This window comes from Hypomesus nipponensis, chromosome 13, assembly GCF_054491055.1.
Source record: "Hypomesus nipponensis isolate SF chromosome 13, ASM5449105v1, whole genome shotgun sequence".
Taxonomy (NCBI): domain Eukaryota; kingdom Metazoa; phylum Chordata; class Actinopteri; order Osmeriformes; family Osmeridae; genus Hypomesus; species Hypomesus nipponensis.
In genome coordinates, this window is record NC_140373.1 from 10,351,673 (window position 1) to 10,375,643 (window position 23,971).

Below are 23,971 nucleotides of genomic sequence, written 5' to 3' on the forward strand. Positions count from 1 at the left end.
TCTGTAATGAGTAAACAATGGTTGTTTATTTAGTGATCAAATCCATCCCAAAGCAGCATAGATATGTAATTGTGTCACAAGTTGACAATCAACTCAAATGTTCCTACACAAAGGTAGTAGTGTGACAGAATGCGAAGCACATAACATAGAAAAACATGATTTTCTTATCTTGATCTTCACTGCAGTTTAGAAAGTGCATATAGTTAGTTTAAACCTTTTAAGGTCACCTGCTGATTCTCTGAGGCTCAGACTGTTGACTGCATCGCTGTGTTGAATGTTTAACTAGACTGGAGTTTCTCAGACTGTCACCCAACCCAGTACCATTCATCCATCCATCTATCCATGGCTCTTTCCATGAAGTTACAATCAATAAAATCTAATAACGGATCAGTGTTTTCACAAGGATAAAAGAAATTCAGCATTGTTAAACAAGTGATTTACCGAGAAAGAAGGCAGAAGTAATTGAAGTTCTCCCTCAAAGAAAGGCATTCCTGTGTGTCCTCTTTCCCCCCTCAACCCCCTCAGCGGTGCTGCTCCATGAGCTTGATCATCTGCTGGTACATCAGCTGGGGAGCGTCCAGGCCCCAGATAAAGTCCAGGTGCTCCCAGGCCTCGATGTGCTGGTGGAACACCAGGTTGGGAACTTGGGTCAGGAGCACCGCCACGTCCTTGGGGTCGGCCAGCGTGTCGTGGCCACCGGACCAGAGGGCTGTGGGGACCTGCATGTCCTGCACCCTGTAGAGTGGGGGCGTGGACTGAAGGAAGGGGAGGGGGGGGTGGAGAGAGATAGGAATGATGCAGTCTGATTGTGCCTGATGATGGTGTGTTTGATGGAGTGTGTGTGTTTGAGTGCCATGGCTTGTGTGTGTGGGTGTGTTCCATGCTAGAGGTGCAGTGGGGCTCACCTGGTTATAGTGAGCCATGTTGCCTGCTCTCCCGTAGTCGTAAGCCATCAGCTTGCCTCCATGGATCGCCTGACGGCACACAGAACATGACTCAGAACGGTGCGTGTGGTGTGTGGTGTCTTCTGTGTGTACATGCCAGGTGTGTTAGTGTGTATGCCAGGTTGTGTGTGTGTGTGTGTGTACCTGAGACCAGTGGACCATGTTCTGGACAGATGTTCCAGCAGGACAGTGGGTGGTATAGACAGGAGTCCGTGACTGCAGGAGAGAGAGAGGGAGGGTGGGAGAGAAAGGGGGAGAGACAGAGGAAGAGGGAGAGACAAGGAGAGAGAGAAACAGTGAGCGGCTGGTTAGTACACCCTCCACCCCCCTCATCCCCCTGGCAGATCTCCCACGCCCCTGAAGGGCAGAGGACCCACCATGTTGAGGTTCTTCTCGTCGAAACCGCAGAGGACAAAGAACAGGTTTCCACACAGCTCGCTGAGCGGTTCCTTACTGCAGAACTCCTTACCAAACCATTTAATCAGATCACTCTGAGGGAAGAAGTCCTTCCGACCAAACAGGTCCTGCAACACACATACACACACACACACGTGTCTTACAGTCAGCAAAACACTCATTAGCTCTGACACTTCTTCTATACTTCCCCTTCTGCAGTATGTTCTGTGTTCGATTCAGTTCTACTCCGTATTACTATTATTATTGAACGCAGTAATGCTAGCAGTTAGCCATCGCCCGGCCTACAGGATCAGACGGCTGATGTCGTCTCACCCAGATGAGGAAGTCTGGTAACACTGAGAGTTTGGTCATGGGGCTCTTGGTGAAGGCTACCGTTGCCACGGGAGCCAGTCCAAAAAACATCTTGATCTTACTGGCCAGCTCTGGCATGCTGGAGAAGGCTATGAAGGCTGCAGGAGAGAGAGAGAGAGAGAGAGGGTGAGGGTGCGCGAGACAGATAGATGGGGATGGGAGGGAGAGCGAGAAAGGGACAGGGGAGGGGAAGAGGATCCGTGTGAGGACGGAGGAAAAGAATGGGAGAGAGAGGGATGGTAGAGGACAAGAGGGTTAGAAAGGGAGTACGTGTATAGAACTGATTTATCTGAGTTTGTAAAGATGGTTAGTAGAGTGTCCCCAGTGACTCTGCATGCTCGTCAAGGCGCAGGTGTCGCACCTATAGTGGTCCCCTGGGAGTGGCCCACATAGAAGATCTGTTCCTGGCCTGTGGTCTTCAGGATGTGGTTGACCACAGCGGGAAGATCCTTCTTGGCCATCTCATCATAACTGGACAAACGAGGAATGAAAGAGGATGGAAAGAAGGGGACGGAGAGAGAGAGAGAGAGAGAGAGAGAGAGAGAGAGAGAGAGAGAGAGAGAAGAAAGAAGGGAGAAAAGAGTTCAGCACGTAGGAGAGCTTAGGTATTAACAGAGAAAATCAATCACATCAGGATGAATGGAATGTCCTGTTTGAACCAGCAACACTTTCGACCAGAAGTCTTCAGCGCTATACTGTCTATAACTGTCAGAACTGTATCTAACTGTGGTTGTGGTCCATACAGCGGCCGCTACCTGAACTCCCAGAACTCTTTCTGGGAGGGGCTGAGACTGATGTGTCTGCGGGACCAGGTGTTTCCTCGACTGTTGCCCAGCCAGACGTCATAGCCAGCGTCTGCTAATAGGTAGCCCAGGCTGGTGTTGGGCAGGTTGGTGATCCAGTTGCTGCCTGCAGCCAGGAGGCCATGCTGGAGGAACACCACAGGTTTGGGGCCTGCGCTGCCTGAGGGAGCAGAGGGGGAGGTCGGGGAAGAGGAGGGAGGTGGGAGGAGAGGTAGGAGGTGAGAGAGAAGGGGACATATACACATCATTCACTGTCCACATCAAATTGATCGCGTGAATCCGGAACCTATCCAACAGACCCCTGCACTGCTGTGGAACCTGACATGGACCCATCCTGAGGTACCGTGTTTGGACACCAGGTGGCGCCTCAAGCTCAGTCTATTGAAAAGCCTTTCGTTTCCGTTTCCATCTGTGCTCTGTTGGTACGGTCTGCGCCCCCGGGGCTCTGTGCTCTACCGGTAAGGTCTGGGTAGAGCAGCTGCTACCAGAGCAACCAGTAAGTGCCTGGGTGCGAGCTGGTCTGTTCACATTCAGCAGTGGGCTGAGATCACAGCGCCGTTCATACCATCCATTATTCTACACCCCCCCCCCCCCCCCCTCGCTTAAGCCACACCTCCAACGAGACGAGCCCCCAGCCTGCCGAGACGTCGGCCAATAGGGAGTCAGCAGCTGGAGAGCGTTTATATAACTACTGGTTGGTCCCAAGAGACAGATGTTACACAACCACAAACAGAAGGTGCTCATGGGAAGTGAAGTCCAGACAGGGTTTTTCATAGAATCTGTGATGCAGGCTGCAGTCTTTGTACAGTACAGAGTTTCTAACGATGGAAATGTATCTGCTGTTTCTATTTTCGGCTGATTCTTTTGATTTTATGTCAAACACATCTGGGAGTAAACCGTTTGAATTTTTCAGTTTGATATGTCTCTGTACTGCCAAAATGACGTATCCCTGGTGACCACAGGAAGTGGGACACCAGGAAGTGAGGGATCTCCAGCCAATCAGAGTGCTCCAGAATCAGACACAAGACAAGCTGCACTGGGGCGTCCTGGGACACTAGCGACAGTTAGATCCAGTCTTATTAATAAGGTATCAGTATGGATTACAGTGCATACAGCCGAGGATATCCTTAGAATAACAAAACATTTGAAGCTACAATTATTCCCCAGACAGGGTCTTGCTGCTTGCCACCCAGGAGTTTGTGTGTATGTGTGTGTGTGTGTGAGAGAGAGAGAGAGAGAGAGAGAGAGAGAGAGAGAGAGAGAGAGAGAGAGAGAGAGAGAGAGAGAGAGAGAGTTCAAAGTAGACCCACACACTGGCCAGATGAAGCCTTTCTAATGACAGCCCAATGCCAATATTACTGTAATTAACTGAATCTATTTGCATTCTGAATGAGCAGAAAGGGTCGTCCAGAGTCCAACAGAATACATCCAGTTACTAATTCATGCTGTGGAGACGACGGGAAGCAGAGAAACATCTGTTACTGAACACACACACACACTGTCCTTCACCTCCACTCAAATAACAAGTGTGCCAGGGAATATGGGACTCCCGTTCTTGATAACATGAAGGGCTTGACGGAGGAGTTTGTTTAGGACTGCTGATGAAAAGCCGGACCCGAGAGAAATCACTTTCAACACCGTTTTAAAAAATGTTTTCTGCTGTGTGAGTAAAGCTGTCCTACCTGGCTGGTCTGGTGAGTGAGTAGGCCTGTCCTACCTGGCTGGTCTGGTGAGTGAGTAGGCCTGTCCTACCTGGCTGGTCTGGTGAGTGAGTAGGCCTGTCCTACCTGGCTGGTCTGGTGAGTGAGTAGGCCTGTCCTACCTGGCTGGTCTGGTGAGTGAGTAGGCCTGTCCTACCTGGCTGGTCTGGTGAGTGAGTAGGCCTGTCCTACCTGGCTGGTCTGGTGAGTGAGTAGGCCTGTCCTACCTGGCTGGTCTGGTGAGTGAGTAGGCCTGTCCTACCTGGCTGGTCTGGTGAGTGAGTAGGCCTGTCCTACCTGGCTGGTCTGGTGAGTGAGTAGGCCTGTCCTACCTGGCTGGTCTGGTGAGTGAGTAGGCCTGTCCTACCTGGCTGGTCTGGTGAGTGAGTAGGCCTGTCCTACCTGGCTGGTCGACCAGGCCGTGAGGGATCCTGTTGACACTGAGGATGTATCCGTCCTCTGTCACCACGTCATGGTCCTCCGCAGGGTAGCCCCAGTAATGGATGATCTCACTCTGGGGGCAGGGGAGAGAGACAGAGACAGGAAGGGGAAGCAGGGGGGAAAGAGAGGAGCAAGAGAGTGGGGGAGACAGATGACACATCACCTTATTTATCCTACCTCACCAACAAGGAGTCACATAGAAACCCTGTATGTACAATAGATTCCTTGTCGTGTTCTACTGTGTGGATGCATGGCACACTCAACATAAGAATACAGTTATGTTTCCTTACCATGGATAAGTATAAACACCAGACAGTTTTATATGTAACATCTAATAGATATTTTATATTCAGTATACGGTATATTTCACACATGACATAGACATTGGGTATTATGATATTCTATAATTGTAATAGATCTTCTTTATTAGGTGAGAAAGAGAGAGAGAGAGATAGAGAGAGGGAGAGAGGGAGAGAAGGAAAGAGAGAGCAAAGGAGGGAGAGAAGGCTTTTAGATGAGCCCCTGCAATATAATCCAACCATGCATAATTCATCCACCTGGTTCTGTCTACCAATGGCCATTTGAGGATAACCCCTGTACCTCCTAGCTCCCAACAACGACAGATGAAATCACACCCGCCTCACTCACATTTCACCCTTTCCCTCCTAGAGAGTTGAATAAATGATGAATGAATGATTAATCCCTGCTGAATCAAATCAGGGTGGTTTCTATTTGAGTTCTCCCAGTCTAGCCCAGATAGGATACAAACAGAGCACACCATCTTATCAGCAGTGGCCAGTTGTGGTTCCTATTCTTTTGAAGCTACGATAACATCTTAACCGCAGCATGCGGTGTGAACGTGAAGTTCCAACCAAACCGACGAGAGCACAAACCACACAAGCTGTCACTGTCAAAGGCCCATCTATCAAACCCAAGGTTGTCTCATGGTGAGATTCGGTGAGAAAGCACTGCAAGTTCCGAGTTTGAGGTGTCTAATGTGGCGGCGTTGAACTCGTCTGCGTTCTACACAAACTGTCTACAAGTCTTCAACGTCGTTGGAAGCGGTCGTTCATGCACACTGGCGAAATCTGCCAATCGCCATCAACAGTCAGGACCTTTGCAGGCTTCAGTAAGTAAGATGCCACGGGACACTGCTAGTTGACTGGGAGGAGAAAAAAGGGTGTTTCTTCCCCAAGTCTGCAGGGGCACGAGGAGGGGTTGAGGGTAAAACATAACATGTCACGTGAAATGGCATATTCACCTTTCACACGAACAAGGAACAGGACGGGGGGGGGAACAGGAACATCTAGGATGGAACGTATTACGACAGAAAATCAAATCTAGGTCTGAAGTGAAGGTTGAGGCTGAAACCGAGACTTCCCTATTGTTGTTCCTCTTGCTGTATGGAGGGGTCCAACATGAGCAGAAGGCATGGACCAGGGAAAGGTCATGTGAATCATCAACCCCTTATGGCTGCTTGCTGAAGTCTGAGTGGACTGGCCCTGTGGATTCGTAATCTGCACAGTCACTTCTCTCAAGTCTTCTGTGGTTGGTTTGAGCTTGTGACTCCACTGGAACGATTGGATTGGTTCTAGAATGGGAATTTCTGGGTCAGCGACGACCAGTGGCAGTCCAGTGGAATGTTTGATTTGCTCCACTGAACTTGGTCTTACGCATGGGACAAAGACAAGAGTGTGCTCTCTAAGTAATGGTCCGACTGTGCGTGTGTGTGTGTGTGTGTGTGTCTACTGTATGGGTGTCCCTCCATACTCACAATGTTCATGTTGACCTCTGGGTCTAGGCTTTCCTTCCTCAGGATGGTTCTGTCACACTGGACCACACCAGTGGTCAGCAGCACAGCACTTAGCACAGCCCACAGCATTTTCTATCTCACCTAACAATAATCACGCACAAACACAATAGATTTATTTGATAATGTTGGAGTAATCGACATAAAATGCTATTTACTTAACTTTTGTTTTGTGTGCTTGAGATCCAAAAGATATGGACGTTTTTACAATCTTGTTTATGAACTGGGTGGTGTAAAATTACTTCTTGATTAAGTTTAGTTGAACTTGGGTAGTTTCTGTTTGTTCCAATGTAGGTAAAATGTCAAATTATGGAGGAACCATAGCATAACCAAAAAGTATATTTACATGATGATGTCTGTCTTTAGTCATCTAGTGCAGGGGTTCTCAAACTTTTTGGGGCAAGGGACCCCTTACAGGAGTGAACATTTTCCAAGGACTCCCCCATAATCGTAACACCCATACAGCATACCCTTTGTGCTCTTAAATTGACACAATATGCTTGTTTTATAGGTGCAACTGGTCAGTCACCCATCTGTAGATTATATATATATATATTTTTTCACTTTTTAATGATACAGCACAATTTAACAATGTTATAATTTATGGCAAATTATTTCGCGGACGCCCGGCTATGGTTCACGGACTCCACTTTGAGAACCACTGATAGTGCGTCAATAAATACTCTCTCATGCAACCTATGAATATGATGTGCTATCGCAGTCCCTAATACACATAGGCCTACATTTGGTAACAACAGTGCTATCACTTGATGTTTTGTTTACACTTGATAAAAGAGTTCAAAGTTAACCATTTGTAAGTTATAGTGCATTCAACAGCAGACTTTTGGACTAAAGTTTGGTGCTTGCTTTTCTACAGGTACACTTGCACTTATAGTGTTTCATGTTGTTTAATTAACTTGCTTAACTACATGCTCTTATGGTTCTTCCCTTTGGCCCTTATTTTTGGTTGTTCACAATGTGTGCTTCAAATTTTGGCTACCGGCAATGTTTTGGGGGCTATCTTCTTGTTATTATCAGTGACCTATGCACTTTGTCAAGCTCTCTCTTGGACGTCGCTTTGGATAAAAGCGTCTGCTAAATTAATAAATGTAAATGTAAAGTGCAGTAGTCGGCGGAATTCTAAAGAATCAACATAAATAGATCAGTCCACGCACTAAATAACCGCTGACGCTGACTGTATTTGACTTTGGACAATCAGCAAACTTTTGAGATACCTTTGGGTTTCCTGGGGTAGCTAAATATAACAACTGAGGACATACTGTCCTTTTGTCGATTTCAACTCAGAAGACAATCACTAAGAACTCTAGAAGCATAGATAGGCCTATCTTTAAATCATTTTAAACGGCGAACTAAACACATTTTATCTTCTGTCAATACAGACATGAGTGTAACCTCAAGCCTGGTTCACTGGCACAGTACACATTGTGACTGTGACTGAACTGGCAAAGTGCAAAAGGATGCTCCTTTCAATGTTATGACTTAATAAACGCTAACACATAACATGTGAAACATAATATATGACACAAAGTTACAAATGTGTTATGTTACATAACACAAACACAAACTTTAAAGGAGAATTTCCAAGCCTGGCAATGGTCTAGAAAAAATGTATTCACTTGAAACACTTACCCAGTTCCTCTTGAAGTTCTCCAGCAGCGACGGAAGAGGAAGACGGTCATAAAGACTCCCAGCTTAATAAAACGTCAGAGGCACCCCCTGTCCCGTTTGCTGATTGGCTCACACTTTGTTTATAACCATGTCGTTACAACGACTTTCCAAAACGTCCATTCTATACTTCCCAAAGTCGATACTTCCCAATAATCGGATGGTAATCAATGTAGTTAAGAGTCTCTCGGTCGAAAATAGATTACCATATAAATCAGACTTAATTATTTTGCACTCTGTGTGCACCATCATGCCTTATGGACCAAAATATAAGAGAACCCCTTTGAAGTATAAGTGACAATTACTTTCGATGTCAAGAGCAAGGAATCACATGTGCATCAAAGTATAATTTCATAGTCAAATACATTTTCTCTCGTATTTCTTGCTTCCTTGAGTCAATCAACCCGGGGTACATTTCAGTTGGCCTTCGTCCAGTGGTGTTGTAACATTTACAGGAGGTGACAATGGTAGCTAGCAATGCAAAATAGTTGACCAGACCTGTGAAATTTAAGTTATATTTATTTACACAAACCGATAGCCTTAATTGTCGACCATGTCGCGAGTACTAATAGTAGGAGCAGGCTTAACCGGCAGTTTATGCGCGTGCCTTTTACGAAGAGAAATACCCCACAAAGTTAAAATTGTCGTTTGGGATAAATCGCGTGGAGCAGGTAAGTTCAGAAGCAAACTGTTGACACCTGTCGATGTCAGTTTTATACTTACAGCGCATCATTTTGACTGATTCGTAACATTCAAGCTACGTGCATCATTGTTTGCTACTGGAGGTTACAGCGTTACATACGTTTTCAATCATAGAGTTTGATATATAACCTTTTCCAAAGCACAGTCACATACCGCTGCAACGAACTAGGCAGACTAACAAAACATTCTGATTAGATTTCTGAGCTAACATTAGCATTTCATAAGCATGGTCAGCATCATGTGAAAATAGGTAATCAAATCTTTTGAGTCATCGCTGTGCATGTTTGTGTGTGTATTTTGTGTGTGTGTGTGTGTGTGTGCGTGCGTGCGTGCGTGCGTGCGTACGTGCATTGCAGGAGGGCGGATGTCCACCAGTAGAAGTCCAAACGATCCTTCCTGTATAGTTGACCTCGGAGCCCAGTATATCACAGCTACACCATACTATGCACAGACTCACAACAGGTAACCAGCCACCTGTCTTCATCTTTCTGAATGACTGTTTTCACTCCGGACGAGGTCCTAGGGTGAGAAACAGCTGTACCCAGATTCACTTTTCTGGCATGTTGAATATTGAATGAAAGTTTTATGCTTTTATGTGTCTTTGTCTGCAAATGACCAACTATTTAAAATCAAAACCAATCATTGACATGTCCTAGGATCCTGTCCTGGTACAGCTTAATGGGTCTGTTAGGTATATTTAGACAGTTATACTGATACATTCAGTACATACAACCAGACCTGCTGAGAATATTGTTCATAGGAGCAGTTCTGTGTATGTTAGGGGGTCAGATGGCTGAGCGGTTAGGGAATTGGGCTTTTAATCAGAAAGTTGCAGGTTCGATTCCCGGCAGTGTCATATGACGTGTCCTTCACCCTACTTGCCTCGGGGGGAATTTCCCCGTACTTACTGTAAGTCACTCTGGGTAAGCTAAATGACTACATGTAAATGTTAAGCTCTCTGTGACATTCCTCGTCTTCATGTGTGTTTTGCAGCTTCTACGAGGAGCTCCTGGCCCACGGCGTTCTGAAGCCGCTGGAGTCCTCCGTCGAGGGCATGGTGTCGAAGGAGGAGGGGCTTAAGAACTACGTCACCCCCGAGGGCGTGTCCTCCATCGTCAAGTACTTCCTGAAACAGTCAGGTAACCCCCCCCCCACACACACACACACACGAACCTTCCTCCCCAGACTTCTCCACCCTACACCTCACAATGAACTACAAACAATGTTGAGATGGGTGTGTCAAAGCTGGTTCTGTATAGAGCATTTGGTGGACTGTGTGTGTGTGTGTGTGTTCTTCCTCATGGACTGCTGTGTACTTCCTGCACCCCCATCTTCGCTTCCTCTTACTGCTCCTCTCTGTCCACAATCATGGGACCTGAATGTGGTGAGGTCATCATTGTTCTAGATTGAATTCTAAATTCCAAATACCAACCACCTAGTAATGTTCTCCTGGGTAATGTGCTGTAGTTCTCTAGTTCTGCACCAGAGCTCAGCCTTGTCAAGTGGTATTTTTCCATGTTGCTTGTATCTATCTGCATGTGTCATTCCCTTCCTCTTCCTGAATCAAGGGTGCGCTTTGTGTGACATCAACTGCTGCTTTCTTCCACCCCCTCCTTCCCTCCTTGGATTCCCTCCTTGCTTTTCCCCCTTCCTCCACTCCTTTCCTACTACCACCTTCCCTCCCTCCTTCCCCCCTCCAACCCCCCCCCCCCCCCTCCTCTGCCACATCTCCAACCACGCGTCTCGCCGCCCAAGCAGGGGCCGAGGTGTCCTTCGACCGCCACGTCACCCACGTCCGGCGGCGGGGCGCCGTCTGGGAGGTGACCCGGAAGGGCGGCGCGGGGGAGGAGTTTGACGTGGTCGTGCTCACCATGCCCGTCCCCCAGATCCTGCAGCTGCAGGGAGACGTGGCCTCCTGTGAGTACCCTGGCCCCGGCTGTGCACACACACTCATGCACACACGTGGACACGCACACGCCTACGGTACACGCAGACACACATATACAGATATGAACACACACCTGCGATACACACGTGCACACGCACGTACATAGACACGCAGCTCCAGAACACACACATACACGCATACATGCACGCACATGCATTATACACACACACGCTCATACACAAACTCAGGCGTGACACACGCATGCATGGGTACACTCACCTTTTCTCTCTCTAGCACACACACACACACATCCTCTCTCTACGTCAGTGGGTTTTGAACTCTCTCTTGGCCACGTTGACAAACCGTCAGATTCATGGCAAGCTGAAGTGCCAGAGTTCCTCCCAGCTCTGCTCGCTGATGAGCACGCCCAGAGCCAGCTCTGTGCTCGTCAGGGCTGTGCACCTGCGAAGGGGGGGGGACAGGACACAGCCCTGTTTACGGAGGGGCTGTGCTCTGCTCTGCTGTTGCATTGGGGGGGGGGGAGCAGCCTTTCCTTACGGAGACCCTGTCACACACACACACACACCACACACACACGCACACAGACTGTTCTCATTTAACAGCATTCCTCCCTGCCCACGCTGCCCTGGGTGTTCTCCACTGTGACTGTGATCCTGAACACTCGCATGCATGTAGAGCTCTCGTCGTCATTCGCCGGCTGGGTTGGGTCCCACAACAAACTGCCCCCCCCCCCCCCAGCGAGGGTCCCTTCCCATGCTGGAGTCATTGTCAGCGGGTTAGAAGGCAGTAAGGGAAGTGATCGCAAATGACTGGAATGACAAGGGCTCCCAGCTTGGATTGATTCTGGGCCTAATGCCCCGCACGCATCCTGTTTTGAGGGTGGAGTATGCCGAATGTAGTGTGTGTGTGTGTGCGTGTGTGTGTGTGTGTGTGTGCGCGTGTGTGTACATAGCTGCCTGTGTGTGAGACACCTGCCGAAAAACAGTGATCTGTCTGCGTGTCTTATGCGGTTCATTGTTTTCAGTCGACAGCAATGATGTCATTCCCTTGTGGTGCAGTGGCAGGCTCTGGCCAGTGGGGGGCGGTGTGAGCTGTGAGCTGGGCATGTATGCCCATGAGGAAGCAATCTGGAAATCATTTACACAGAATCAGGCTTCACACATCCTCCTCAGTCCTGAGAGAGCCAGGAGTAGAAGCCGGGGGAAGCAGAAATACTGGCTGTAATGAGAAGACTGCATGCCCTTTTGCATAGCGAGACCTCTGGCTGCAGACATTCTAGACACATTTTCAAACACAAGATAGGGTTCTTCAAATACAAGTTCGTATAGGGAAGGTCAAATCTTCTCTGTAGATCTCCCCAAAGAGTATCAAAGCAGATTTATCTTGTGTCCCCTGACCGTTTTTTTTTTTTGGGGGGGGGGGGGGGGTTTCGTCTGAAGGCTTCCTCAGATGGAGGTGGTGTTGTGTCTGTGGAGACCTGTTGGCTGTTTCTGTGGGCCTCCAGCCGCCCCCCCCCCCCCCCCGGCCTCACAACCCCGCCTCGCGTCTGCTGCTTTTAAAGGTCCTTTGACATCAAAGAGGAGGATAAATGGGCCTATTGTTTGAAAGTTGTAGAAATGTGCATCGTTATGTAGGAGGGTCAGGAAGGGGCGGGGGGGGGGGGGGGGGGGGGCAGGGCGGGGCAGCCTTGGGAGGCCAGGTTCGGAGTGGCCAGGGGCTGGAGAGGCTGGGGCAGCAGAGGCTGGGGCAGGAGGGGAGAGGAGAGGTGGTCAGGCCAGGGTAGGGTAGGTGAGGGGTGTTGTCCCTGGTCCAGAACCCTGGCCGGCTGCAGCCAGAGACAACCGCCCTGCCAAGATCTCTAACCCAGTTCACATTAAGTTCTCATCCAGTTCCTGGAAACGAACCTCCCTCTGTCCGTCCCCTCCCTCCCTCCCTGAATGTGTGCAGCTTTCGTCGAACCGCTCTCCTCAGTGTGTCTCTCTCGCTCCTTCCCCTGAGCACTCCGTCACCAGCACGGCCCCAGCTGCCGGAGCAGAGCAGGAATGTTGAAGTGAGAGAGAGAGAGACAGAGAGAGACCTGGCCCTCGCCCAGGAGGAGAGGTGTGAGGGAGCAGAGGTTCGTCTGTGTGTGGTGCTCCGTACACCTGCCGGTGGCGTCGCGATGACCGCACGCCGTGGCACAGGCTGCGTACGTATCATGCTCACGCACGCTCGCACACATTCCGCACTCGCACAGAAGGGTGCGCGCTCACACTCCCTTCCCCACGCTCGTACGCGCAACACGCGTTCACGCCTACTCTTGCACAAAACACGTGGTCGTTCTCTTTCACTCTCTCGGACACACACAGACGCACACACCCTCTGCCCACGTTGGGAGGGAGCCATGAAACGAGCCACAGAGGCAACTTTAAACACGACCCAACCCCCGGTCCTGCCCGCTGCCCACACGTCCCTGGATGTGGAACCTGCTGTTCCTGCTGCACCCCCCAGCTGTGCTGCTCAGAACCAGGGAGGAGAGGGGGAGGGGGTTGGGTTGGGCGGAGGGGTGGATGGGTGTGGTCGGGCAACAGGAAGGCGTGGGGTCGGGCAGAGGTGTGGGAGTGGTTGGGGGGGTAGGGGTTGGAGAGGGGGGTTTGGGTGGATGGATGACTTGGGTGTAGGCCCGTCTTAACTCCTGTACTGGAGGCAGACCGTAGCACAGTGCGGTACAACTAAGAGAGGATCTCGAAACCTCTCAGGTATGAACCCTGACCTTTCACTGTTGAACCCTGAACCCCCTCCACCTCCTCCTCCTCCCCATCCCCCACTGCTTTCCCCAAATAGCCACTCCCCCTGTTCCGAAGACACACACTCACACATTCCTCTCTGTTCCTCTTCTCATCCTCTGTTAGGCTTCAAAGCCAGCTTCAAGTTAAGAAACAACATTCCTCCATTTTTTTTACGAAACATGTGCCTGTGTTGTGGGGCTGGGCTCCAGCGATCACACTCGAAGCCACCTCAGTCTTTCAATGACAGACTGGATCATTCCACATAAATCGGGTCTATTTTTACACAGGACGTGTCTCTTGCTGTTATGCCGTGCGTGCGCGTGTCAGCACGTGCGTGTGTGTGTGTGTGTGCGCGCCAGCGTCGAGGCACTTCAGTCAAGTGTGTCGAGGATGATGTCATCTCCCCCTCTGATCACTGGCTGAGACAGACTCACTGCCCCTCCTCCTCCCCTCCACCCCCCCCCCCCCCCACCACCACTACCCAACAATGAGGAGTGAGGAGAACGAGGTCTCGGACTGGAACACAGAGAAGAGGTCTCCCAGCCACACACACGCGCACTTTTGAGGGCTCGTTCATGGGCCACGGCGTATATACATTATTCACGAGGGCCCCGCTCGCACGCTCAGCCGGCTGCCGGCGACGCCATCCCGGGGCCCGTGTGTGGTACGCACGGCTTCCAAGAACACACGAGAGAGGGTGCGTGGGGTGGGTGCGTGTCATGTTGGCGCGTCCGTGGTATTGACATGAGCAAAAGGCATTTCACGGAGCGAGCCTTCTCCCTCTCTTCCTACTCTCCTCTCCAGCTTGCCGAGTGGATTACGTAACCAAGCGAGCGTATATCTACGGGCATCAAGACCAAGGAGAGAGACAGAGGAAGAGAGAGAGAGTGAGAGTAGAGAGAGAGAGAGGAATAGCGGGATTAGAGAGAGAGAGGAATAGAGGGAGTAGAGAGAGAGCGAGAGCGAGAGAAAGAGACAGAGGAAGAAAGGGAGTAGAGACAGAGAGTGAGAGGAATAGAGAGAGGGTACAGAACGAGAGAGAGTAGAGAGGAAGAGAGTGAGAAGAGGGTAAGCAAAAGAGGATGAGTCGGAGTCGAGCGGAAGAGAAAGTAGAGCGACAGAGAGAGAGAGAGAGAGAGAGAGGGAGAAAGATGGAAAGACGAGTGACGCACAGCCAAGCCACCGAGGGGCTCGGGCCTTTCACACCTCTGCCGGAGCATGCAAACACTTCCCTAAACGTGTGTGTGTGTGTGAGAGAGAGAGAGAAACCACTAGAAAAGAGCAGCCATGGCGTCGTCCCAGCCCGGCCCCTCTGTAGAGAGCAGCCTGCTGGCCAGTGTCTAATTTAATATGTAGCTGCGCCTCTTCGCGCATGACATCATCCCTGTCTGGGGTTGGTTTGCGAGAAGAGGGAGGTAATATCAACACATCACAGTCCCCATCTTCCCCAGCACTGAGACGAAGCCAGAGACTTTCTCACACCGGAGGGTTGTTTATGCTCGAGGTCTGACTGCAGGGCTAGGAGGGAATGACTAGTTAACCTACAGTCAAAGGATGATTCATAGATAATAAATGACCCATCTCTCGAACAAGGTTGAATTCTGCGATTGTAGCCACCAGCCAGCCCATTGCGTTGCTATAGATAAAGTGCTGGGCTCGATAAAGATAGCTTTTTCTTTTTATGTATAAGGATGGTTTATGTACAAGGGGGGTTTATGTGTGCTAGATGATGCAACAGGCAGTTCAAGTTTAGAAGGTTGGGTGTAACTGGGACAAAGACTCTATATAAAGATTGTGGAACTGGCTAATTTTTACTCTGTGCTTAAAATAACCTCTCTGGTTTTGACGTCAGTCCTGGTGCCTGTAGCTTGTTGCTCTAGATGGATCTGCTTAGTCCTGAAGTTAGCATGCACACACACACACACACAGACTGCTATCAGAGGAGTGAACTCCCCTCAGTTCCTGCCCTGAGGTGGTCCGTTTACCTAAACAAGCTACCCTGCTGAGCTTATGCAACAGCAGACTAGCGTCAATTGCATCATTAGCACAGTTTAATGTCATTAGCCCAGCTAGCATTATTAGCCCAGCTAGCATCATTAACTCAGGCAGCATCGTTGGTTCAGCCTGCATCTTTGCTCAGCTTGCATCATTAGTTTATCCAGCATCCTTAGCTCAGCAAGCATCTTTTATACAAGAAGCACACTTAGCATCAGTACTGAAATTCAAAAGCATGATCAACAAGATTGAGTTCAAAACTGTAGAATCACCGGCCTACTAGAACCTAGCCTACTGTAACAATATTATTCCAACTGCACGGGCCATACTAGAACCATCGACTCTTGAGAATCCAGTTTGTAAAAAAAGAAACTCCAAACTTAAAACTGCCTCCAGCTACATTCACATACAGCCCTGATAAGTTGTTGAGTGAAAGAATCTCCCCCCCCCCCCCCCCTCACACACACACACTTCTGACTGTCAGGTCGATATGTTTACCTGGCAGCCCCCCCTCCTCCCCCCCTCCCCCCCCTGTTCTCCGTTCTCCGACAGTCTTTCCTAGACTCCATCAGGTGGTAATGAGGTAACGCAGCCCAGCACACAGACGGGACATACATAATTCATGCCTGCCCCACACTCTAACCCGCAGTAATGATGAGGCCGGGCTGTTCCGTCCAGCACATCAGGCTGACCCCAGTCTGACCCTGCCTGTCAGGGGATGCCTGTCTGTTCTCTCCCAGAAAACTCCAAGCTACGTGTTGTCCTCTCAGCCCCGCTAGCATCGGCTGTTTCAAGGCCAGGCGAGCCGGCAAGCGGCTGGGCGAGGAGACGGACAGACGGACGGAAATGCAGGCAGGCAGAAAGACAGGTAGACATGCAGGCAGACCAACAGACAGACATGGAGTAAGACAGGCTGTCAGTTTATACTCCTCTCCCGCCATGCACAACTTTACTTTGGACTATCCTTCTATTGTTCTGTACCCCCCTTCCCCGCCCCCCCTCCTCTCTCCCTCTCGCGCTCTGTATCTCTTCACCTTTCACACCTCATTGATCCACTGTGAGTCATTATACGATTCACAATGACACACACACACATGCGCACACACCTGTCTATCTACCTCACAACATATGATTCATTTTATGGTCACGCCAGATGGGGGGAAGGAGCGATCGTTTATGATGTGTAACTGGTCCTTGTAGGTGACTGCGTGTGTGTGTGTGTGTGTGTGTGCACGCGCACACGTGTGAGAGGCAACGTGCAGATCAGCATGTTTCCTAGAGAACAGATAAACATGGTGTCTCCTCTACTCCAGAATGAGGTCAGATTTATTAGGTTTTGAGAGCGAAGAACTTCCTATAGTTAACCACACACACACTCACACACACTCTTGACTACAGGTGATTTCCACAGTCCTTCTTTCTCCTCTCTCTGTCTCTCTCTCTCTCCCCTTCACTTCCTCTCTTTTTCCATCTGAGCAGTGCTACAGTCGTAAAAATATGAAATATGGCTTTTAATTAATGCACATATACCCAGTTTAATCCGTGAACGTCAGACAACCAGCCCAAGGCTGTGAAGATGGGAGGAGCTTTATAATTGACTGCTGGTATGAATCTCGTATTAATTCCTCTCAGAGCGGGCGAGGTAGCTGTTAAACAGTTTCTTTCATGATCTATGACATCATAAAACATACCTGAGGGAGCTCCGCTCCATGAATTGTTCATTTGACCTTTGCTACCGGAGTCAGTGTATGTGTGCTCTGCCTTCACGTGAAGCCGCCTTCTAGACTGCAGGGGGAACAGGAAGGTACTCCCTGGGGTTACCAGCGCTGTGCGTTTTGACAGCCTCCTCTCAAGGTCATGTGTTGTGTTTACAAGGCACTGTTGTGTGAACAGTCTTTTTTTTTCTTCTTTTTACCTCTATGTACAGATCTTTCTTTCTCTCTCCCCTCTCTCTTTTTCTTTTCTTGTCTCACACTGTCTTTCTTTCTATCATTTCATCCCTCTTCCTGTACCTGGGCCTGGTTGTTGGACCAAGAGCTTAAGTCTGGTGCTGTAGGTTTGGTGGGATAATTTTCCCTCCGTCTCCCTCCCCTCTCTTTCACTCTCTTTAAATCTTTCTCTCCGCTCTCTGTCTTTCTCTCTTTCATTCTCTCTCTCTCTTTTGTTCTGGGCCTGGTGTGGAGCTGGATGTGTGCCGGAAGGCCAGCTGGTCAGATCTCAGTGTTATGAGGATTGATAGTTCTCTGATAGACAGCCTCCACACAGGGCCTCCTTCCCTCTTGAGGTACACGAGCACCTGTGGAGGAACAGGTAATAAGAAAAGAATATCTGTACATTCATTTACGTTTTTCCTTCGTAACAAAATACATTGAATCTGCCTTTAGTAGTTACACTGAAACAGCCTTCACAGACACACTGAAACAGCCTTCACAGACACACTGAAACAGCCTGCAGTGAAATGGAGGGAGCTGTAGAACGCCACAACACTCACAGATGGATACCGACCTTCTGGAACAACCAATCAACAGATTAGTTTCCCATCAGAGCTGTAGGATTTCATTGATGTGGGCCACCAGCCCTGAGTTTAAGACATACGTTGTAGTTTAATGCTTTGGTAAGTAGGGGACTAAATCCAGCATGCACTCTGCTCTACCCTGCTCATCTACACTCTGCTCATCTACACTCTGCTCATCTACACTCTGCTCATCTAAACTCTGCTCATCTACACTCTGCTCATCTACACTCTGCTCATCTATACTCTGCTCATCTATACTCTGCTCATCTACACTCTGCTCATCTACACTCTGCTCATCTACACTCTGCTCATCTACACTCTGCTCATCTACACTCTGCTCATCTACACTCTGCTCATCTACACTCTGCTCATCTATACTCTGCTCATCTATACTCTGCTCATCTACACTCTGCTCATCTATACTCTGCTCATCTACACTCTGCTCATCTACACTCTGCTCATCTACACTCTGCTCATCTACACTCTGCTCATCTACACTCTGCTCATCTATACTCTGCTCATCTATACTCTGCTCATCTACACTCTGCTCATCTACACTCTGCTCATCTACACTCTGCTCATCTACACTCTGCTCATCTACACTCTGCTCATCTATACTCTGCTCATCTACACTCTGCTCATCTATACTCTGCTCATCTACACTCTGCTCATCTACACTCTGCTCATCTACACTCTGCTCATCTACACTCTGCTCTACTCATCTGTACTCTGCGTGTCTATATGACCCCCCCCCCCTGCTTCTTAGTAGCAGCAGTGCTAGTGTTACAGCAGCATGACCTGGGCAGTGTTAGTGGTGTGTGTGTGTGTGTGTGTTCTTATGTATGTACTGGAGCCAGATATTATCCTCTGGCACATTGTACAGCCAGAGCACTGAAGACAGGCACTTCTGATTGTGACCCTGATCCTATATCACACACCCTCTCACACACACACACACACACACACACACACACACACACACACCCTCTCACACACAAACACACACCCACCCTCTCACACACAAACGCACACCCACCCTCTCACACACACACACACACACACAGACAGACTCTCACCCACACACACATCTATGCAGACTCTCACTCTGTCTCCCTTGCTGTGTCCTCAGTGATGGGGGAGGAGCAGCGTGGGCTGCTGGAGGGGGTGAGCTACTCGTCCAGGTACGCCCTCGGTCTGTTCTTCGCCCCCCAGGCTCACATCCACGTGCCCTGGGCGGCCCGCTACGTCTCCAACAGCCCCTGCATACGCTTCATCGCCATCGACGACAAGAAACGCAGTGCAGGTTAGTCCGCACTCTGACCCCCCACCCTCCCGGTGTAGTCCTGTGTGTGTGTGTGTGACAGAGAGAGAGAGAGAGAGAGAGAGAGAAGAGGAGAAAGCAAGAGAATGAGGGTGAGAGGAAGGGAGGAGGAGACGATCAAGGGAGAAAGATCAACCTAAAGATTGAGAGATGGAAAGAGATGAAGAGCAATTAAGATAAAGAGAGGTGAGGGACGGAGTGAGAGATTAGGAAAGAAGATGAGCGATGGAGAGAGAGAGAGAGAGGGGAGAGATTATTGCGAGAGAGAGAGATAAGAAAGCTTGGGAGAGATGGAGGGGGGAGAGGGGAGTTAGAGGAAGATCAATGTGAGCCATGTAGAGGGAGATAGAGGAAATAGGAAGGAGAGAGAGAGAGAGAGAGAGAGAGGGAGAGAGAGAGAGAGGGAGAGAGAGAGAGAGAGAGAGAAGAGGGGGCGTGAGAGGAGACGCGTCTTTGAAGGTGCTCCTCTACCTGTCAGCTCTCATGCCCAGCAGTGTTGGCATGACAACATCTTAATCACAGGGCCTGTTAAATATTACATTCTTCTCATCTCTCTTCGTTTGCTTCCTGCCTCCGACCCCTCCCTCCCGTCTTCTCTCTCTCCTCTCGCTCTCCTCCCCTCTCTCCCACTCAACCCGCCTTTCCTCCCTTCTGCTCCTTTCCACGTTGCCTTCTCTCTACCCCTCTCGTATTCTGTGTGTGTGTGTGTGTGCGCGTCTGTGTAGAGTCCCCGGACCACGGGCCCTCCATGGTGGTGCACACCAGCGTTCCGTTCGGCATGCGTCACCTGGAGCAAGACAAGGAAGAGGTGGAGCCTGTCATCCTGGAGGAACTCAACAGGCTACTTCCTGGTCTGCCTCAACCAATCAGTGTCAAGTGTCAGAAGTGGAGGTACTCCCAGGTGAGAGAGGGGGGGTTGATGGGAGTTGGAACACAGCTTCTTGAGTTCAAGGCAGAATGGGCTTGACTCATGGCATGCCTGATATAATCAGGCACGACGGAATCGTTCCAGATGTAACTTTTTTTAGGGACTAAAACTTTCCAAATGTAAAAAAACCCCTCCACATGTAAATGTTGATGAATCACAACCCCCTCAAGCACTTCAAGAGGTTTCCGAGACGCCTTCCTCCCTCCTCGGCCGTCCAGTAAACAACAGCTTTCTGCCCAGGTTCTGAATGGAGCGCTTGTGTGTGTGTGTGTGTTCGTAGACCAGTGTGTTTGACCTCATAGAACAGGCCGTTCCTTCCTGAAGTAGGTGCTGTGTCCTGTTTACAAGCATCATGACATCTACATCAACAGTATGTCTATCTTCATGTATCTAACGGTGCTATGTGCCACGACGTCCTACTGTGGCCTGCTAGGGGTTCTGGGAGGTTCTATGTGGTGGGGGTTAGGTATTACTGTGGAGTAGATGGGGGCACCATGAGGTACTAAATGGTGCTATTTGGTTCTATGGGGCGATGTTCTAGGTGGAACTACATTATGCACTACGGTATTGTGTCTTTTTTGTCGAACGAGACCACATTCTCCTCGTCTACCAGAAAAATGTCCCACACACTAACACACACTAACACTAACACACACACACACATTTGTGCACGCACACGTGCACGCCCACACCCACACTCTGAGGCTGTGCTGGGCCGGGGGTCGGAGGTGAGGGAACATCTGTGTGGGAGGCCCGGAGCCCAGGCCAGGGCCTCTGGAAGAAAACACACACACACACATGCGCGTATATACACACGTACTGTATACACATGCACAGATACACACACATGTACACACGCACATGCACATACTGTATACACACACACACACTTGCACATAAACACACATAATCACGCATACAGGCAGACACGCACACACGTGCAAACACAGCGTGCGTGCATCTCAATCGCAGACGCACAGCACACACACACACAGGCATTGGTGTCTGGACATTTTGGGTAGTTTATCTTTGACTTCCTCTCCCCTTCTCTTCTCGCTCTCTCTTTTCACTCCTTAGTAGCAGAAAGAGGAAGAGGGGTGAGGAGGAGATGATGATGATGATGATAGCTGTAAATTGGCTGTGAGGTGTGTGTGTGTGTGTGTGTGTGTGATAGCAGTGTAACGTCTCTGACGAGGGATATTACCATCCAGAGGAAATGGCCTGTGTTTCCTCCTCGGTGGACGAACATGCTCCTATGTGCACGTAGCTGTACTTGAGCCGTGCACGGCAGGCCTACGTGCGCTCCCTTAGTTCCAAACACCAGGCAGTGATGACCCCGAGGAAGGCCAGAGACCGATGAGCGGGAGGTGTGGGCTTGGAGTGAGTGTGCGCGTGTGTGTGTGTGTGTGTGTGTGTGAGAGTGACCATGTGTGTGTGTGTGTGAGAGTGTGTGTGTGTGTGTGGGATGGTCTCTTGTCTGCCAGAGAAAGATAAAGTCACACAAATGAAGTGCTAAACGGACAGGGAGGAGGAGACAGGATAAAGCCGTTATTTAGCTGCATTAGACGGATGCTAACACTCCTTCTACCCCCCTCCCCATCCTCCCTGACCTCCTGTACCTCCCACCCCCTCCACCTTTACCGTCCTCCTCCCAAACGCCTTACTCTCCCTCTCCCAACTCCTCGCCGCCTTCCGTCCCCTTCTCTCCCCCTCCTATCCCCTGCTCTCCCCCTCCTATCGCCTTCTCTCCCCCTCCTATCGCCTTCTCTCCCGCTCCTATCGTCTCCCCCCCCCCCCCCCCCCCAGGTGTCGACGGCGGCGGCAGGCTGCCCTGGTCAGGTGACCCTGCTGGCGGAGCCTCTACTGGTGTGTGGAGGAGACGGCTTCACACACTCCAACTTTGACGGCTGCATCGAGTCAGCCCTGCAGGTCTTCAGCGTGCTCAAGTCCTCCCTCTGATCTCCCCCCTGCCCAACACACACACACACACCCCAAACACACGCACACACACCTCAAACACACACACACCTCAAACACACACACTCACCTCAAACACACACACCTCAAACACATACACACATACACCTCACACACACACACACACACATACACCTTACACACATACAACCCCCCACACACATACAACAACCTCACACACACACACACACACATACACACACACACACAACGCACACACACACACACTGTTCTGCATGAGCTGTAATACCACCCAGCACACAGGGGGCACTGTGGTGGCTGTGTTCATCAAGCCAGGCCTGGGAGGGGTTGGTTTCAGAACAGAATGTTATTCCTTGAGACCTGCCTGTTAGGAGCCTTGACCGTCCACTAACCCTGGACAGTCACAGTGTGAATGGGAAGACAGAGGAGGAGTTCTGAGGCGGGTGTCTGACCTTGGATCCAGCCCCAACCCTGACCAGGGCCTGCTTAGACCGCTTCAGTCTGGCACACCTCAATGAAGAACTGTAAATATACTTGTTCACGGTTTTGTGGGGGAAAAAAAAATTTAATAAAAGTTTCCAACCATCCTGTGTGTGTGTGTGTGTGTGTATGTGTGCGTGCAATGGCAGGTGGTGGGGTAACTAATGATCCTGAGCTCAGGGCAAAGTCAAGGAGAATGGATGTAGGTAGTCAAAAAGCGATTAGGAAGCAATCAAAATGCTTTAATGAGTGTTACATGATGCATTAGAAAGAGAGGTTACACTCAGCCAGGGACTATGGGCTGACCGCGCCACCCTGCATCACCTTACCCAGCCAGAGAGCTTCTCTCCTGGGTGCAGGGGGGAGGCAAGGGGCCCTGGGGGGTGACCTGGAGGAGAGGATAGACGGATAAAGAGAGAAAGAGGGACGATGTCGGGAGGAACAAAAGTAGAGGGGGTAAAAGTGAGGTGGATGGATAGACGGTAAAGAGAGAAGGAGCCAAAGAGCGGAAAGGGCGGTGGATAGAGGAGAGGGACGTGAAGAAAGAGGGACAAAGGGTGATGGAGAGAGGATGCGTGAAACGGAGACAAGAGGCAGAGGAAAGAGAAAGAGGGAAAAAGAGAAAGCTTTTGCTCCAAGGGGATGCATAATTTATCCTCGTCATCCTGAGAGGGAGAGGGGGAGAGAGAGAGGGAGAGATGGGGGGGAGAGCTGGTTCTCAGTTGGTTGAATGCTTCAGCCTTGCCTCTGCCTTGCATCATCTGCCTGCCCCACCACCACTCCCCCTCTTCTCCCTCATTACCTCCATCCCCCCTCCTCCTCTCCCCTCCACCCCTACCTACTTTTCTCTCCCCTCCCTCTTTCCTTGTCTCCCCCTCGATCCCTCCCTCCCTGTCTCCCCCTCGATCCCTCCCTCCCTGTCTCCCTCTCAATCCCTCCCTTTTCCCCCCTCTCTCCTCAATTCCTCCCTCCCTGTCTCCCCCCGCTCTCTCCATCCCTGCCTCTTTCTTCCCTGCTGGGGGGCTTTGATCTTTTTATAGCAGCTGATAAGAAAGAATTGGTTATGGATGAGGGGAGGAAAGGAGGAGGAGGAGAAGGGAGAAAGAGAAGGATGAGGAAAGGAAGAGAGGAGGAGGCGAGGACTGAGAGAAGCAGAGGAAAAGAAACACATTTCGGGAATTTGTCTTTGGTGCAGGCTCAGTATATACCCGGAGGGCTTTTGTGTGTGTGTGTGTTTTGTGC

The 23,971-nt window shown here is 50.1% G+C and overlaps 2 protein-coding genes across 3 annotated transcripts; one reads left to right on the plus strand and one right to left on the minus strand.

Moving 5' to 3' along the window:
• Positions 1–4: 4 nt before the first annotated feature.
• lipf (lipase F, gastric type) lies at positions 5–8,249 on the minus strand. Its single transcript, XM_084669471.1, has 10 exons — positions 8,117–8,249; positions 6,431–6,550; positions 4,618–4,729; positions 2,468–2,675; positions 2,074–2,183; positions 1,674–1,810; positions 1,322–1,468; positions 1,089–1,160; positions 906–974; positions 5–755 (listed from the first exon to the last, which is right to left on the minus strand). The coding sequence occupies exons 2-10, from the start codon at positions 6,536–6,538 to the stop codon at positions 522–524; spliced, it is 1,197 nt and encodes a 398-aa protein (XP_084525597.1). The 5' UTR covers positions 6,539–6,550; positions 8,117–8,249; the 3' UTR covers positions 5–521.
• Positions 8,250–8,398: 149 nt separating this feature from the next.
• On the plus strand, positions 8,399–22,839 carry rnls (renalase, FAD-dependent amine oxidase). Of its 2 annotated transcripts, none has more exons than XM_084669472.1 (7): positions 8,399–8,823; positions 9,211–9,316; positions 9,848–9,993; positions 10,610–10,771; positions 19,171–19,344; positions 20,088–20,263; positions 22,097–22,839. In XM_084669472.1, exons 1-7 carry the CDS (start codon positions 8,706–8,708, stop codon positions 22,247–22,249), a joined length of 1,035 nt encoding a protein of 344 aa, XP_084525598.1. In that variant the 5' UTR covers positions 8,399–8,705; the 3' UTR covers positions 22,250–22,839. The 2 variants fall into 2 exon arrangements, with proteins under 2 accessions (XP_084525598.1, XP_084525599.1); XM_084669473.1 differs by having other exon boundaries at positions 10,613–10,771.
• Positions 22,840–23,971: the final 1,132 nt, after the last annotated feature.